The sequence below is a fragment of the Mus caroli genome, unplaced genomic scaffold, assembly GCF_978045245.1.
Source record: "Mus caroli unplaced genomic scaffold, Mus_caroli_1 scaffold_12, whole genome shotgun sequence".
Lineage (NCBI taxonomy): Eukaryota > Metazoa > Chordata > Mammalia > Rodentia > Muridae > Mus > Mus caroli.
The window spans coordinates 50906115-50923153 of NW_028227267.1; the positions used below are offsets into that span (position 1 = coordinate 50906115).

Here is a 17039-nt window from a genome sequence, read left to right on the forward strand (position 1 = left end):
AATGTCATTTAGTAGGCATCAGTGATAATACGGATTCTGTATGTAGGTTCATTTTAGAAATTAAAGGAACCCATTAATAAAAGAATGGCACTAACTGATTTAGCAATAGTGTTACTCTTCAGTGTTTTAAGTTGTGTCGGGAAAAGTCATACTGGATGAAATATGATGTTGATACCTTGGAGTTTAATAAGCAATTTCCTATTTCTTTATTTGGCAGTACTAAGTATAGAACTAGGGCTTTATTTATTTATTCATTTATAGGTATTTTCTTCATTTACATTTCTAGTGCTATCCCAAAAGTCCCCCATACCCTCCCCCCTGACTCCCCTAGAACTAGGGCTTTGCATCTGCTTACACCCTAAGCCCCCATACAATTAAACAAATAAGTTACAATGTTTGTTTTCAATTAACAGATTTTTAAGAATAATTTTTGCTTTTTCTGTTGTTTATGAGGCAGGATCTTACTCTATAGCTTTAACTGTCCTTGAACTCACCATCTTCCTGCCCCAGCCTCCCAAATGCTGGGGTTTCAGCTGTGTACCACCAAACCCAGCCTCCAGCATAATCTTCACCACAGCCTTTGGTAGTAATTACTGGCAGAGCTATTTTATAAATGAGGAAATTATCTGAGAGAATAAATGATTGCCAACTTCTTACAACTGTCAAGTTTTAGAAAGGAAACTTAAAGGCCAGGTGGGACATGGTGACAAATGCCTTTAATCACAACACTGGAGAGGCAAAGTCAAGAGCTCCAGGCCAGCCAGAGCTACAAAATGAGACCCTGTCTCAAGAAAGAGTTGAGTTGAAGGTTTTATATTGGAGTGAGCATTGGGAAATGAACCCAGAACCTCTAGGATGCTAGACAAATACTCTGAGCTACACTCCTCATCACTATTTACTTTTATTAATGTGAAAATTCTTAGGGCTGGGTGAGCTGACATGGTGGTTATGATTATAGCTACTGGGGAGGCTCAGTCAGGGGGTTGGTTACTGGAACAGAGGAGTTTGAAGGCCAGTATGGGCAACATACAGATTCTGTCTGAGAACAAGTGTAACAACAACCCTGTGAACTATACAAATTCCAGAAAAAGGAATTTCCCCTACTTAGGACAGGATGCTTTGATTAAGGAAAATATCAGAGAAGACATTCTGCTACAGTAGGGTTTGCCAAGTTTGGCAAAGATCATTTTAACTTACAACTGGGGTCTGGACAGACGGCTCTATGGTTAGGAGCACTTGCTGCTCTGGCAACGGATGTGTGTTTAGTTCCCAATACTCACAAGGTGCCTCATAACCATCTGTAACTCTACTTCTGGGGATCTGATGCCCTCTTCTGGCCTCCACAGGCACTAGGCACACACCACAAATGGTACATATACTTACATGCAGGCAAATACTCATGTATATAAAGTAAAAACACATCTTTTAAAACAATTTAGAACAGTAGCATGTGCAATAACATGACATCATTAAATTACAGTGCAGATGTTACACAGAGTTGAGATAGAATAGAGAAAGGTAAAAATGGTGAAAGATGAAGCTAGAGGGAGGCAGTCGCAAAATGCTAGAAATGTCTGTCCACCAGGGTAAGGATCCTGAGCTGTTACCCTGTTGGTTCTAGAAAGCTCTAGAAGGTTGTTTTTCTTTTAAATAGAATATTTTTCACTTGCTGGCTCATACTGAGATCAGTATATAGGGCAGACTGGAAAAGAAACTTTATTCCCCAAGGAAAGAACAGTGATGTTAAGTAGTATCTGGAGAACTTTTTCCTCGGTGTGAGTCTCATGACCCTTTTGGGTTATCTGCTGATGCAATGAGACTGTTCAGTGTGGTTTCAGCAGCCCACTGGAGTGATTGTCTCTGCAAAGCGTAAAGCCATCTAATGCTTTTTCCTGCTGTGGCATTTATCTTTTCTTTTTTCATGGATGAACCTAGGGTCATGCATGCTAAACCAGTTTCTGTCACTGAGCCTCGTCCATGGCCCTGTGACATTTATCATCCACTGCTAATACTGCATTGTATAAGGAGAGCTTAGGACGTGTACTTTCTGCTTCTTTCAGATTGCATTAGTTGAAGAATAAGAGCAGGAGAGCTTCTAGATCCAGGAATGTTAGCCAAGTGACAACAGGGTAGGATAACTGGGGAGCCAGCCTCTTTACAGTGCCCAGTGTGCCTGCTGTCCTGCAGAGGAGAGGTGGCTCAGTGTGTAAAAGCACTAGCCTTTTTTCTAGAGGTTCAATTCTGAGCACCCATATGGTGACTCACAACTGTTCCATAACTCCAGTTGAGAGGATCTGACACCTTCTTCTGATTTCCTTAGGCACCAAACATGTAAACATGTACACAGGCATACACAAAGGCAAAACACTCATAAAATAAATCTTTTCCAAAATGTCACCTGAAATGAAAACCACTCTTGTATTTGTCCGAGAACACTTGCAAATGTATTCCTGTACTTTTGTTGGCACAACAGAAACTACCAGTGAATACCAGCAGTCCTAGTACTCAGGAGCCTGAGACAGGAGAGTTGCTACAAGTTTCAGGCTAGTCTGGGCTACATTTATGAAACCTGGTCTCTAAAACAAAGGAAAGAAGATAGAGAGCGTCAGGGTGTAGGCCCTCATGCTTCAACACATTTGTGTGGAAATGCTGATTTAGAGAACAGAGATTAAGGTAAAATAGTTTTATAGCACAGTGATAATCTAAATTTAGTTAAGAATCTTTTATTTCTTGCTAGCCTACTTGACAGTCACTATGTACTTTAGGAAAATCTTACCTCCTGCCCTTAAGAACAAATATTTTTTTCCTTTTTCCTCTCAGAAAAATGTGCTGTTTGTGGAAATCTTTGCAAGCATCTGGCTCTTTCTGATAATGTAAGTTTTTACCGTTTTCATAAACTGTGTCATCTAGTCCCTGGCCTGTAGGAAGTACATAACACAGATAATGAGCATCTTAAAACAAAAAGAAGCAGCAAATTTACAGATAGCAGTTATAAAAAGGTATTTATTTAATTCTAATGTCAGTAGTTTCTTTAATTTTTTGAAAGATGTATTTATTTATTTTATATATGTAAGTACACTGTAGCTGTACAGATGGTTGTGAGCCTTCATGTGGTTGTTGAAATTGAATTTTTAGGACCTCTGCTTACTCTGGTCAGACTCACTTGCTCAGTCCCTGCTTGCTCCAGCCCAAAGATTTATTTATTAATATACATAAGTACACTGTAGCTGACTTCATCTGCACCAGAAGAGGGCGTCAGATCTCTTTATGGGTGGTTGTGAACCACCATGTGGTTGCTGGGATTTGAACTCAGGACCTTCAGGAGAGCAGTCAGCACTCTTACCCGCTGAGCCATCTCGCCAGCCCAGTTTCTTTCATTTTGTTGTGGCTATTCTCACCATGTCTTCCTCTCTTCATAGCTAAAGCCTCAAGAAAAGAAGTTCTTCAAAAGCCCTGTAGAGACAACTTTGCAGTGCTTTAGTCACATCTCTCAGGTATGAGAACCAAAAGGAAGAAAATGTCTTACTGCTGTAAGCTCAAGGCCACCTTGGGTCATTAGTGAGTACAACTGGGTACATAGAACCCCTATCTCCAAGAAAAGGGTGAGGGGAGCCCCCCATCTCTTTTGAGACAGGGTTTCTTTGTGTTAGCCCTGGCTGTTCTAGAACTTGCTCTGGAGCTCAGAAATCCACCTTCTTCTGCGTCCACCTGGATTACAGGTTTGTGCCACCACCACCAGGCAGGGAGTTTTTCTTTAAAAGATCTTTGTACACAGTGGAGAGAAACTGCTCTCTTTGCTTTCTTACCTGATACAAATCTCTACCAGTTAACTTTTTACTGATCCAGAATCTATGGTATGCAGTCAAAACTGCAGTCTAATTGAATCTTACTTTGTAGTTCCTACTTCTAGGAACCAGTTCTTGTGACTCAGCAGTGCTCTAAGGAACCTTATCATCTTTCTCTGCAGACACAGGCATTTTCTTTAAAAATTGCATGTCTAGGCCTACAAAGCATGGATTTGGTAATTTATCTTGTGACCTTTTGCTTACAGACCTACATCCATGAACATGTATCTTAAGTCTTTGTTTTTCAGTAACCTTTACAATAATATTCAACTTTATTTGGTGTTAACAACCAGTTGCTTGAATGTCAGAAAATATTTTTCTTTCCTGATGTCTCCTATGTTGGTGAATGACTGACATGATCAGGAGTAGTAGAATATAGCAAAAGGCAGCGAGAGGGTACTGTCGTTATCTGAGAGAGTTCTCAAGTTGTAAAGACTTTAATTTTCAAGTTTTCACTCTCTAGCTCTCTGCTGAGATGAATTTTAGTATTATGGATCACCTCTTTTGGAACAACTTTTCAGACTTTTTCAAGCTAGAGAGATGGCTCAGTGGGTAAAGGCACTTGCTGGCAAGCTGACAGCCTGAGTTTAATCTCTGGAACCCATATAATGGAAGGAGAGAACTGCCTTGTGAAAGTTGTTCTCTTACCTCTATGTGCATGTATGTGTGTGCGGGCACACAAGAAAAATATCTAACTTGGAAAGATTTTATCACTTCATTTTATTGATACTGCGTTGGTTATTAGACCCTGGGCCCTCTACATGCTTGGCAAGTGCTCTACCACTGTGCCAAATCCCCAACTACTGTCTTTTTTTTTTTTTTTGCTTGTTGTCCTCAAAGGGAGCCTTCCCTCCACCCCACTCTTGGAACTCACAGCTGTGTGCTCTGTATGTGTGCCTGTGCGTATGTTAGGAAAAGGACCATTGCATACCACAGCAAAAATGTAGGACGCCTTGCAGGAGTCAGTTCTCCTCTTTTTCCAGCACATGGGTGCTGTGGATTAAACTCCTGTCGTCATCTGGTTTGGTGGCGTTTGGTGCCTTTTCCCACTGAACCATCTCTCTGGCCCAAGAAAAGGTCTCTTGTATGCTATAATTCACTCTGTAGCTAAGGACGATCCTGTATTTCTGATCCTTTTTCCTCTACTTGCATGCTGAGAATTTAGGAATGTCCTGCCACTCTAGGTTTATATGTATTGGGTGTAGAACCCATGGTCTTACACATGCTGGGCTATCATTTAACCACCTGGGCTCTAGCTCTAGCATGTTAGTTTTTTGGTTTTGTTTTGAGAAAGAATCTCAGTTTGTAGGCTAGGCTAACCTCAAATGCACAATCCTTATGCCCCTGTCTCCTGAATGCTGGACAAGGCATTCAGTACAAGGCATGTACCTAAACCCAGCCTTGGCTTTCATAGTCTTTGCCTTATTGTTTTGTGTGGCGTATCGCTGGGAGTCAAATTCAGAGCCCCACACATACCAAGCAAACTCTCTACCAGTATCAGTTGTTCTTCTTAAGAAAACATTTTTTTTTTAAGACAGGTTTCATTATAGCCCAGGATGGCTTTGAGCTTCCTAGATAGCCAAGGATGACCTTGCACTTGTGATTGTTCTTCCTCCATTTCCCAAGAATTGGGATCACAGGCAAGTCCCACCACAACCAGCTCAAGTATGCCTTTTCTAACCATGAAAGCTATCATTAGTGTTTCCCCAGCCACCAGTCTTGGCTCTGGAAACACAGTAAGCAGAATTAAAGCTTTGGCCTTGGCTGTCTTAGTCACTTGGATGAGCCATTATGTTGAGATATATTCAATGTTGTGAGTGGATAAAAATCCAACTGAGACCCAAGGAGAAAGGTAAAAGAGGTCACTTGAACAAGAGAAAGAGCGGAGCTTTGGTTAATATTTAATCCCACAGTTAGTTAATGATCAGGAAAGAAATTATGTATAGTCTGAATCTTAACCTGCCTAATCACGGGACCAATTATACATGGTCAAATAATCAAGGTAAAATAAATAGAAATGGTTAGTTAATCATCACTTTAGTGATGGGTCAGTTTGGTTAAGTCAGCAATCTGAAAATATATTTTCCTAATCTGTGAAGTTGAATAACTGATGTGGTGCCTACCCCTAAACTGCATCATTCAAGCTTCTGCTTAAAGTTTTTATTTCGTCAGAAGGATCTTCTCTAGCATCTTAGAAGCTGCTCCAGCATCTACTTTGTGTCTTGTTTTTATCACAACTCCTGTCTGTTGTCTTGTGTGCTTGTTTACCTCTGAATCCTGCACTGACATACAGCTCTGTGAGGACAGAGATTTGGTCAGTTTAGTCTGTTGTTCTCTTGAAGAGTTTCTAATACTGAATAGACATCCAAAACACTGCCCTAAAATGAGTGAATGGGGTATTGCTCTAAATGTCCGTTTCCATTCTCAACAATGACTCAACAAGGACATTTTTTCTTCTCTGTTATAGTTCTTGATAAAGCTTCCTGTTTTGAATTCTTGACTCCACTCTAAACTTTCCAAGGGAATTGAAAAGCTTGTAAGAGCCTGCTAGTTTCATCTTCCTAAACCATAAAGCCCCACCTTTACTCACAGGTAGACACCTTTCAAATGCATGCAGTAGTGTTCTTCTCTAGTAAAGCCTCCATGATTCCTGTAGCAGAAGTTTGTCTTAGTTCTTGTACTCTATATTGATTTTAACCCTGCAATATACTTAACTCTAAAAATGATTTATATCTTCATATATCCGATTTATCTGTTGTCTTAGTCAGGGTTTCTAGTCCTGCACAAACATCATGACCAAGAAGCAAGTTGGGGAGGAAAGGGTTTATTCGGCTTACATTTCCATACTGCTGTTGATCTCCAAAAGATGCAGGACTGGAACTCAAGCAGGTCAGAAAGCAGGAACTGATGCAGAGGCCATGGAGGGATGTTCTTTACTGGCTTGCTTCACCTGGCTTGCTCAGCCTGCTCTCTTATAGAACCCAAGACTATCAACCTAGAGATGGTCCCACCCACAAGGGGCCTTTCCCCCTTGATCACTAATTGAGAAAATGCCTTACAGTTGGATCTCATGGAGGCATTTCCTCAACTGAAGCTCCTTTCTCTGTGATAACTCCAGCTGTGTCAAGTTGACACAAAACTAGCCAGTACATCTGTTTTTCTCACTTTTTAGAGGCAGATGTATCTTTGTAGCACTTAATGTCTAACTAGATGTCTGACCTAAATTATTTTCATAAGAAGCGGTTTGTAGAGCCAGGTGTGGTGGCAAAAAACATTTGAACTGGGAAGCAGAGGTAGGGGGACTCTTCTGGGAGTTTGAGGTCAGCTTGGTCTACATGGCAAGTTCCAAGACAGCCAGGACTACACAGATAGATCCTGACTCAAAAACAAACAAACAAACAAAACAAAACAAAAATAGAAATGCTTGTAAATGACTGGGATGTAAGGACAGGTAAAAGGGAGGTTATTGAAGGTCAGAGAAGGAGGTACTTGGAGATCCTGACAAGAAATTTAATTTTAACTTGCACTATTGGAATGTTTTTTTAACAAGGAAATTATGTTATATGGTATAGTTTTAAAAGAGAATATGGCTGTTGAGTAACTAGGCAATAAATAGGTTAAGGGTACAGGCAAGGAGACCAGTCAGGAGGGAAAAATCTAAGCAGATGGCTTGCACTGAATCAGTGTTAGCAGCAGAAAGGGGAAAAAGCATGAAGGTTATAGCTCAGTAGCAGAGGCCTTTCCCAGCAGGTAGAAAGGCCTGGGTTGATTCTCAAGACAGACAGACAGACAGACAGACACACACACACACATACACACACCAGAGAAGGACATGGTCATTACTTGTGTTTTGTTTTATATTCTGAAAGCTCAAGGGCAATTTTATTAATGTTTAAGAAAAAACATAGTACAGGTTAAGTGAAAATACTAGCAGCTGCCAGGAGAAGGAGAGAAAAAGTAATTCCTTTTCAGTTAGACATTAGAAATAGACAGCCTACTTTTAAAGGGGAGTGGATAGAGAGATGGCTCCGTGATTAAGAATACTTGTTCTTGCAAGATCTATGTTCAGTTCCCAAAACCCACATGGTGGTTCACTGCCATCCATAACTCTAGTTCCAGGGATCATACCCACTTTTCTGACCTCCACAGGCATAAACATAGTACACATACATTCAGGGAAAATACTTTTATACAAACAATAAATAAACAAGCAAACAAACAAATGAGAAGAACTGCAGAGATGACTTGTGGTTAAGAGCTGCTCTTCTAGGGGTCTTGAGTTCAATTCTCAGCACCTGTCTGGTGGATCACAACCATCTACAGTGGAATCTGATGCCCCCTTCTGGCATTCAGGTGCACATACAGATAGAGCACTCATACATAAAATACATATATAAATAAATCTTTTAAAATATTTAAATAAATAAGTAAATAGAAAAGCATTTCCAGGAATAGAAGTAGAAACTAGCCTAAGGGAGCTAAGTAAAGAGCCCCAAAGCTAGTTTTGTAGGTTTTGTTTGTTTGTTTGTTTGTTTGGAGGATGTATGTGTGTATGTATGTGTGTATTGTTTTGTTTTGTTTTGAAACAGGATCTCTCTACATAGCCATGGCTGTCCTAGAACTCAATATGTAAGCCAGACTGGCCTCCAATTCACAGAGACCCACCTACCATTGCCTCCAAAGTTGTACAATACCACATTTGGCATGACTTATTTTCTAAAGAGTGAAGAAGTAATGTCGCTGGTACAAAGCAAGAAAAGGTTTTACCTTGTTTTTATTGTTTCCTCAAAGATCTACAACCATTTTTTCCTGGTTGATTTTCTCCTGCATCTGACAGGAAGATGTAGACACATTAGGTTTTAGATGTTTCTCAGAAATCCAGGTGGGCACGTCAGGAGGGCTGAGCTCATTCGGGAGCTCAGGGCATAGGAAAAGACTGAGCTATGAGTTCATAGAATGCCAGAAAATCCTTTCTAAAGCTTAGATGGGGGTTGCTCAGTGGTAGGGTGTATACCTTTCTCAATACTGTTAGAATACCAGAGCTGTGTACCCATCCATGTGCAATCCCCTATCCTCATCCCCAACACATACACATAGAGAAAATAAGTCTTGGGGATAAATAAGATCATGTAAGTAGAGTTCCTTCAATGTCAAGCAATTAGGTGGAAAAAGAGAAATTAGGAAAACTACAATCAGAAGTAAAAACAAAAATATGTGGTGTCCTAGAAGTCAAATGAAGGAAGAAAAGTGTTCCCAAAGGTAGATAGAGTCAGCTGAGTCAAGTACTGTTGAGAGATGAAGTCAGAATTATATGAGTAAAATCAGAGTTGGCTGGCCTTAACAGTGGAAAGTTTATTGTCATCCCCCACAGTGTCTTAACACTATATTGGACCTTACTGCTGGGTAATTATCTCTCGTCTATTTTACCTCCTGAACTCTTAACAGCCTTCTGTGATCTGGTTTCTAACAGTTGCATTAAAAACTGCCCCTACTAAGGGCATCAACATCCTCATCAAAATCAATATATTTTTTGTTGCTATTATAAATGATCTCTTTGCCATATCCGAAGTCTTATTTCTCTGCTTAGAAATATTCTCTGGCTATCTTAACCAGCTTGCACTGTTTCCTTTTGGGCTTCATCTTCATCTGTACATCTCTTAAATAGCTATATTCCTCTGAGTGCTATCTTTCCTCTTTATACACTATTTTCTAATTGGCTTATTTCTTTTGGTGGTGTCTTATTCCTTGTCTTCCTTATATAGTTTGGATATTAAGTCCTCTGTCAGCTGTAGGGTTAGTGAACATCTTTTCCCATTCTCTAGGCTGCTGTTTTGTCCTTTTGCCTTATAGAGGCTTTTCAGTTTTATGAAGTCTCATTTATTGTCAGTCTTAGTGCTTATGCTATCAGTGTTCTGTTCAGGAAATTGTCTCCTGTGTCAATGCATTCAAGGCTCTTTCCCACTTTCTCTTCTGTTAGGTTCAGTATGTCTGGTTTTATGTTGAGGGTTGGGTTTGTTTGTTTTTTTTTTTTTTGCCACCACGTGCACTTTATTTAATCCACTGTGGACAGATATGTGAAGGTAACATTTGCATACACATAGGATAAAGGGTCAAAGCTTCAGCCTAGGGGGAGGGCCAGATGTGGACCATGGAGCTCAGGGCAGCTAGAATCCAGATTGTGGCGTTCTTTGTGAAAACGAATTGAAAGACTACCACAGAGGTGGTAGAGAAGATAATGATGCAGATAATGACCATAAGGATGCTGAAGATCAGGGAGCTGACATTCAGGCACTTGGCAGTGGAGGTGTAGGCCTGGAATCCAATCACATCGCCCACCATCTTCCTGTCCCTGGACTTCACAAAGTAGGCATAGGCAATGAAGCCCAGGCAGCAGGCATTGAAGAAGAGTGTATTGAACAGGGACCAGGCCACATGGTCAGGCACGGAACTCTCTGGGCATGTTGATCACAGTGGTCCTCACAACAGCTGAGTTGTTGGGTTCCCCCAGCTCAGTCACTCCATACTCCTCTTTGATTATCTCATGGCTTGGAGGAAGTCTGGCATTGGTGGGCAAGAAGGCTTGAGAATTGTGGCTCACAGTATTGACTCTGGAACTATCGCCCCCTATGCTGAGGTTTTTATACAGGGTGATAGATATGGATCTGTTTGTATTCTTCTACATGCTGACATCCAGTTAGACCAGGCTGTTTGCTGAAGATGCTTTTTGTCCATTGTATATTTATGGCTTCTTTATCAAAAAATTAGGCATCCATTAGTGTGTAGATTTATGTCTGGGACTTTGACTTGATTCCATTGATCTGTTTGTCTCTTTTTATGCTAATGTCATGGAGCTTTTTATTACTTTAGCTTCATAGTGTAGTTTGAGATCAGGGATTGTGATACCTCTGAATGTTCTTTCATTGTACAAGATTGTTTAGCTATCCGGGTTTTTCTTTTTCCATGTGATGTTTAGTATTGTTCTTGCAACAGACCCATCTTTTTAGCACCTTCTAACTTGTTCAGCAACTCAGAAGCGCCCCAAACCTTCACTGGGTGTCACTGATTAAATAGTTGTCCATTGGTGACTGAACTTACACTCTTAGCCTTTATCCCTTCCATCGATATGCGGAGAAAGGAGAAGGACTAGGGCTGAGAGTTCTAACCCTCTAATCAGTACTGGTTTCTCAAGCAGCCAACTCCATCTCATCAAGAATCACCTCATTAACACACATTCAGACATGGTTGAAAGGGGCTGGGATTCTACTTTCGCTGAGGACAGTGCCATGGATTTTAGGAACTGTGTTCATGACACACTGCATTCTTCAGAAAATCAACTTAATGTCAATGCAAAACATAGCTATCACCTCAAAGGCAGTATAAAAACCCAGTTTACTCAAGATAAATATGAGTGGCCACAGTCTGGCAGCACGGGTTCCGATTCCCCTGAGGGGCAGGTTTCATGTGGAAGTGCTTGCATAAAGCTTTATAAGTTTTAGGACAAAGTCATAAAGCCAGGCATTTACCAGTACATTGGTTGAAAACACAGGTAGGTGAGTTACAGCAAAAAAGCAAGAAAAATTCTGCTGTTGGTCTCACGTGCTTTCTCTCAACCTTCTTAGCCTTTGAAATTGTTGGTAGATAATGGTCTGCCAAGGATACATTTTAAAAGGTTTTAGTAGTCACAAAGACAGTATCAGGTCAGACATAAAAGTGGGCAATGAATGACTTTTAATGAACTAAAAACAGCACAAGATATTTTGGTTCTGGTCTGCAACATTTTTAAAAAATCTCTTAAATAACTTTTGTTTTTTTGAGACAGGATTTCTTTATGAAATCCTGGCTTTTCTGGAACACTAGTAGTCCAGGCTAACTTCAAACCAACAGAGTTCCATCTTATGGTGAGAGAAGGGGAGGAAAGGGAAGGTAGGGGCTCCATATTCTTTTAAGGCCTTACCTTTAGTAACCCTTTCCCAGGAGGCTTCACAGAATTTTGCCACCTCCCAATAACGCCACAGACTGATGATGAAGTCTTCAACACAAGAACCTTTGAAGCATATTTAGGATCCAAACCATGTCAGGACCTCTGTGTTAAAACCAGTGACAAAGACAAAATACATACATCGCCATACTGTACAAGAGTCCCCAGTCAATCAGTAGTTTTGAAGGGCTGCAGTGATAGCTGTTGTTAAGAGAGCATGCATTACTCTTCCAGAAGGCCTGCATTTGGTTCCTGGCACCCATGTAATTCTAGCTCTTCTTCTGGCCTCCATGGGCCCCCACACAAACCTATCTACAGACACAGAAATACAAGTAAGAGGGGTTTTGTTGTTGTTTTAAGTTTTAAAACTTTTTTATACTACTGGGACTATTCAAAGGAGATAAACAAATAGTCTCTACCTCTCAGCTACATCCCCAGCCCTTTTAAATTTTATTTTGAGGCAATATCTCATTAAATATTTACGTAGTCTTCAGGCTTGTGATCCTCTTGCCTCAACCTCCTGGATACTTGAGATTATGAGTATGCATTGTCATGCCTAACTTTAAATTTGTGTTATAGAGAACATAAAATATATTAAACCAGAGAAAATATATGTACAATGTAATGAATTTCCATTACTAATCATCTTATTTCACCAATTGTAAGCTGATGGCCAGATTTTCCCCTTATCTTCTAAAATCTCAACCAAATTATCCAAAGTCAGGCATTTTATCATGTTAAATGTAAATATTTCATGTGTGTCACTTAAAGTGAGAGTTCTTTTCTTAAGTATTTCCCAATATTGTCAAATAATTACACAGTATTCATATTTCCTCAGTTATCTCATGATTTTGAGGGGGGTCTTTGGGGGTTTTGTTGTTGTTGCTGTTTTGTTTTTTGAGACAGGGTTTCCTTGGCTGTCCTGGAATTTGCTGTGTAGACCAGGCTAGCCTTGAACTCACAGAGATCTTCCTGCCTCTGCTTCCTGAGTGCTGGGATTAAAGGTGTGCACTACCATGCCTGACTTTCCTGATTGTTCTTAGAGTTTGTTTGAGTTAGGTTTCAATAAAGTGTAAAATTTCAGTTGGCTGTTATTTCTCAAGTATCTTTTAACTATAAATTTTACCTTATTTCTTTTTATTATTAAAGAATAAAATGGTCTTTTGTCTTACTGTTCATAACATGGATTTTGTTTCCTGCATTCATGGGGTTATTTGCTGTGCTCCTTGGGCCTGCTCTCCATCACTGAATCTGGGGGAGGTGAGGCGAGACAGCTTGAGCGGTGCTGTATTTCACAAGAAGTTCGTGTCACTCTGCTGTCATCCGTGTGATGCTGCCATGGTGAACTTTGCACGCACTTGTTACTCCTTCATATGGTTCAAAGTGTTGATATGCTAATGCTGTCATTTTCTTGGCAGGTTTTTTCCAGTTGAAATACTTCTAAAATCAAATTCTGTTTCATTAGTCTTGTAACTCTGAAATATACTTCAGAAATATAAGACCTGGAACTATAAAGATGGCTCAGTGGGCAAAGGCAGTTACCACCAAGCTGAGAACCTGGATTCAATCCTTGGGACCCACGTAATGGGAGGAGAGAACCAGCCTCCATACACAGTCCATGGCACACACAAGTAAATAAATGTGAGACTTCTGGAGGTCAGGGAGACTGGCAAGATTTCTAGGTGATTAAGAGTACTTGCTGCCTTCTGGAAGATGTGGGTTCAATTATGTAACCTTAAAATAACTCTCGAAAACTTACCAACTCTATTACAAGTGCTCAGAACACTAAAAACTGCTTGAGACAATAAATATTTAACCAGATAAAAACTCATCCTTAGAAATTAGAATTAGGGACTTGGGGGCTCAGTCAGTAAAGTGCATGCTGCCGCTGCACAGGCCTATGAACCTGAGCACGCATCCCTAGCACCCAGAGAGAAAGTCAGGTACATCAGCACTGGGCAGAGCAGCGGGGAGGACAGAGACAGATGGCTTCCTAGAGGCCATCATAGGCCAGCTGTGGTAGTGGAAATGGTAAAGTCAAATTTGGTGAAAGAAGTTGAAGAAGACACCTACCATTAACCTCTGGCCTCCACAAGCACACACACATATGTGCACATATACACAAGAAAACTTTAAAAAGTAAAGCCACTTTTTTAAAAAGCCACTTTTGTCAGGCTTCTAGCACAAGAGGATCACAGCAGGTTTGAGGTCAGCTTGGTCTACATAGCAAGTTCCAAGCCAGAAAGGACTATTCTAAGACCTTGTCTCAAAAGCAAAAAATTAATACTACTACTAATAATAACAACAGTGCTACAAGTAGTGTTTATTCCTAAAACATATTAGTTTATAGACAGAATCTTTGTTTTGATAACCCACGTTGGGACCCAGTAAGATTGTTCAGTGGGTAGAGCATTTATTTCTAAGTGGAATGACCTGGCCTGGAAAGATGGCTCAGTTGTTAAAGACTAGGCTCGCAACCAAGCCTAATGATCTGAATTCCATCTCCAGAATCCACTTGGTGAAAGAAGAAAACAGAACCCTTCAACCTATTTTCTGATGGCCACATGTGCCCCCTCCCAAAATAAATTAGTGTAAAAAAATCAATAAGCAACACCAGAGCAAAAAACAAAACAAACAAACAAACAACAAAAATACATAGTGAATCTGCTGAGTTCCTACTTTGTTTCCATAACCATGCCTCTGCTATGGTTTGGAAACTGATGTCTCCCAAAGGCTCATATGTTAAACACTTGGCCACCTGTCTATGTCACTGTTAGAGTATGTGAAACCTACAGGAGGTAAAGTTTGGGATGGTAATATAGCTGTCTTAGTTAGGGTTTTACTGCTGTGAGCAGACACCATGACCAAGGCAAGTCTTATAAAAAAACGTTTACTTGGGGCTAGCTTACAGGTTCAGAGGTTCAGTCCATTGTCATCAAGGTGGGAGCATGGCAGTATCCAGGCAGGAATGCGCAGGCAGAGCTGAGAGTTCTACATCTTCATCCAAAGGCTGCTAGTGGAAGACTGACTTCCAGGCAACTAGGATGAGGAGGATCTTATACCCACACCCACAGTGACACACCTATTCCAGCAAGGCCACACCTCCAGATGCTGCCACTCCCTGGTCCAAGAATATACAAGCCATCACAATAGCTTAGTTGATAGTGTTGGCCTAGCATGCATGAAGTCCTGGATTCACTCCCCAGCACCCCATAGAACTGAGCACAGTGATACATGCCTATATTCCAGGTCTCAGGAAGTGAAGCTAGGAGAATCAGAAGTGCAAAGGCATCATCAGCCACATAAAGTTCAAGCCCCTGGTGTTTTTGTGTTGTGTTGTTCTAAGTGAGGCTAGGAGAAGTAAGTTAGATAATTGACATGAACTTGAAGGGAACATGGAGATCCTTGTCCCTTCCTGTCTCTCTTCCTGCCAGCCATTTGAAGTTGGTTACTTGGTGCGGTCTTTGAATGAAAATGCCCCCCCCTCCAGATTTCTGAGCACTTGGTTCCCAGTTGATGATGTTGGGGGGGGGGTCTAAAAAATGTAACCATGCAGGAGGAAGTCCATCACTAGGGATAGGCACTAAGAAGCCAGAGCCTTTGCTTCCAGTTCACTCACCTTTAGGCTGTGGTTCTTGGGTAAACCCTCAGCTTCCTGTTCACTCTGCAACCATAGCATAGATCAAGTTCTTCTGTTTGTTCCTTTGGCCATAGCATTTTATCACAGCATCAGAAAAGTACCTAATACAATTGGTAAGCATAGACTATAACCTTGGGAACAATGAGCCCAAAACCCCTTCCTTCTCATAGGTAGGTAATTGCGGTTATCTTGTCACTGTAGATATAAGCTGATAAACAGCTCTTCTCAGGTGTCTTTACTCTCTCCCCAGACTTTTGATAGACCTAACTCAGAACTGAAGTTTTACAATGCTCTCCTCAATAAATAAAAGTTATGTCCTAGTTGGGCATTGTGGTGCCTTTATGGAGAGGCAGAGACAGGTAGATCTCTGTGGGTTAAAGGCTAGCCAAATCTATAGCAAGTTCCAGGATAGCCAGAGATATGTAGTAAGTCCTAGTCTCAAAGTAAAAAGAAGTATGTTCTATGTGTTAAATAAAATGATAGATAAAATGTATAGAAGACTATTGGACTAGACTGAGCCACTGCATAGGCCCAACAGACCGAACCAAATAGACCCATTCATGCAGAAATTTCATGCCACCAAGTCCAAACTAAGTTGTTTATTTGACTGCCCAAGAAGGGTGGAGAGGGAGAAGAGGGAGAATAGCCAACTTTAAACATGCTAGTTTTATTCATAATGATAAAGAGATCCTTTCTGGTTTTATTTTTATAAGATATTTACTTTGAAATTACTAATATGAAGATGGCATGGTAGTATATGCTTATGACACCAGGACTTGGAATAGTGAAGAAATAGATCATGAGTTTGAGGTCAGCTGGGCTACATAGAATAATTTTGAAATTATTTAAAAAATTGATTTAAAAATTATTAATCTGCTTTTTTGCTGCTGTTTTCTTCAGCTCTTTCCTGTCTCTAATGCCAACTCCGTTTGGTTTATCAAGATCCACCTGTTTTATAGAGAGATAATGCCTAATTTAAGAACCATAAACAATACAGTCCTCCTTTAGCCACAAGGAATACCATGATCCCCAGTGGATTCATAAAACAGCAGATAGTTCTGAAATGTATATGTGCTATAGTTTTCCTCTGTATGCATAAACCTATAGTAAAGTTGAATTTGTAAGTTAGGCACAATGAGAGATTCACAATGCAAAAATGGAAGAATTTCTTTTTCCTTCTACACAGTTTTACGATGTGCTGGCTTGTTTTATGTCAGCTTGACACAAACCAGAGGCATTTTGGGAAGAAGGAACTTGAGCTGAGAAAGTGTCCTCACCAGATTGGCCTGTGATACATTTTCTCAATGGATGATAGATGTGGGAGAACAGAGTTGACTGTGAGTGGTGCCACCCCTAGGGTGGTGCCCTGGGTTAAGGTTAAAAGAATGCAGGCTAAGCAAGCCATTTGGAACATGCCAGTAAGCAGCACTCCTCCTTGGCCTCTGCATCAGCTCCTGCCTCCAGGTTCCTGTCCTAATTGCCTTTGATGATGAACTGTGATATGGAAATGTAAGCTAAGTTACTTACCTCCCCAGGTTGCTTTTGGCCATGGTGTTTCATCACAGCAATAGAAACC

General features: G+C 40.6%; 1 protein-coding gene and 1 pseudogene across 2 annotated transcripts in view; one reads left to right on the forward strand and one right to left on the reverse strand.

Annotated features, from left to right (window-relative positions):
* Positions 1-17039, forward strand: part of Rnf212b (ring finger protein 212B) — a 71737-nt gene that overhangs the window by 31423 nt on the left and 23275 nt on the right. For both annotated transcript variants that reach the window (XM_029469303.2, XM_021182410.3), the window contains 2 exons: positions 2821-2873; positions 3420-3494. In XM_029469303.2, coding sequence (XP_029325163.1) covers positions 2821-2873; positions 3420-3494 — 128 coding nt within the window. The remainder of the gene's footprint in view (positions 1-2820; positions 2874-3419; positions 3495-17039) is intronic.
* LOC110309614 (interferon-induced transmembrane protein 2 pseudogene) lies at positions 10010-10964 on the reverse strand (annotated as a pseudogene).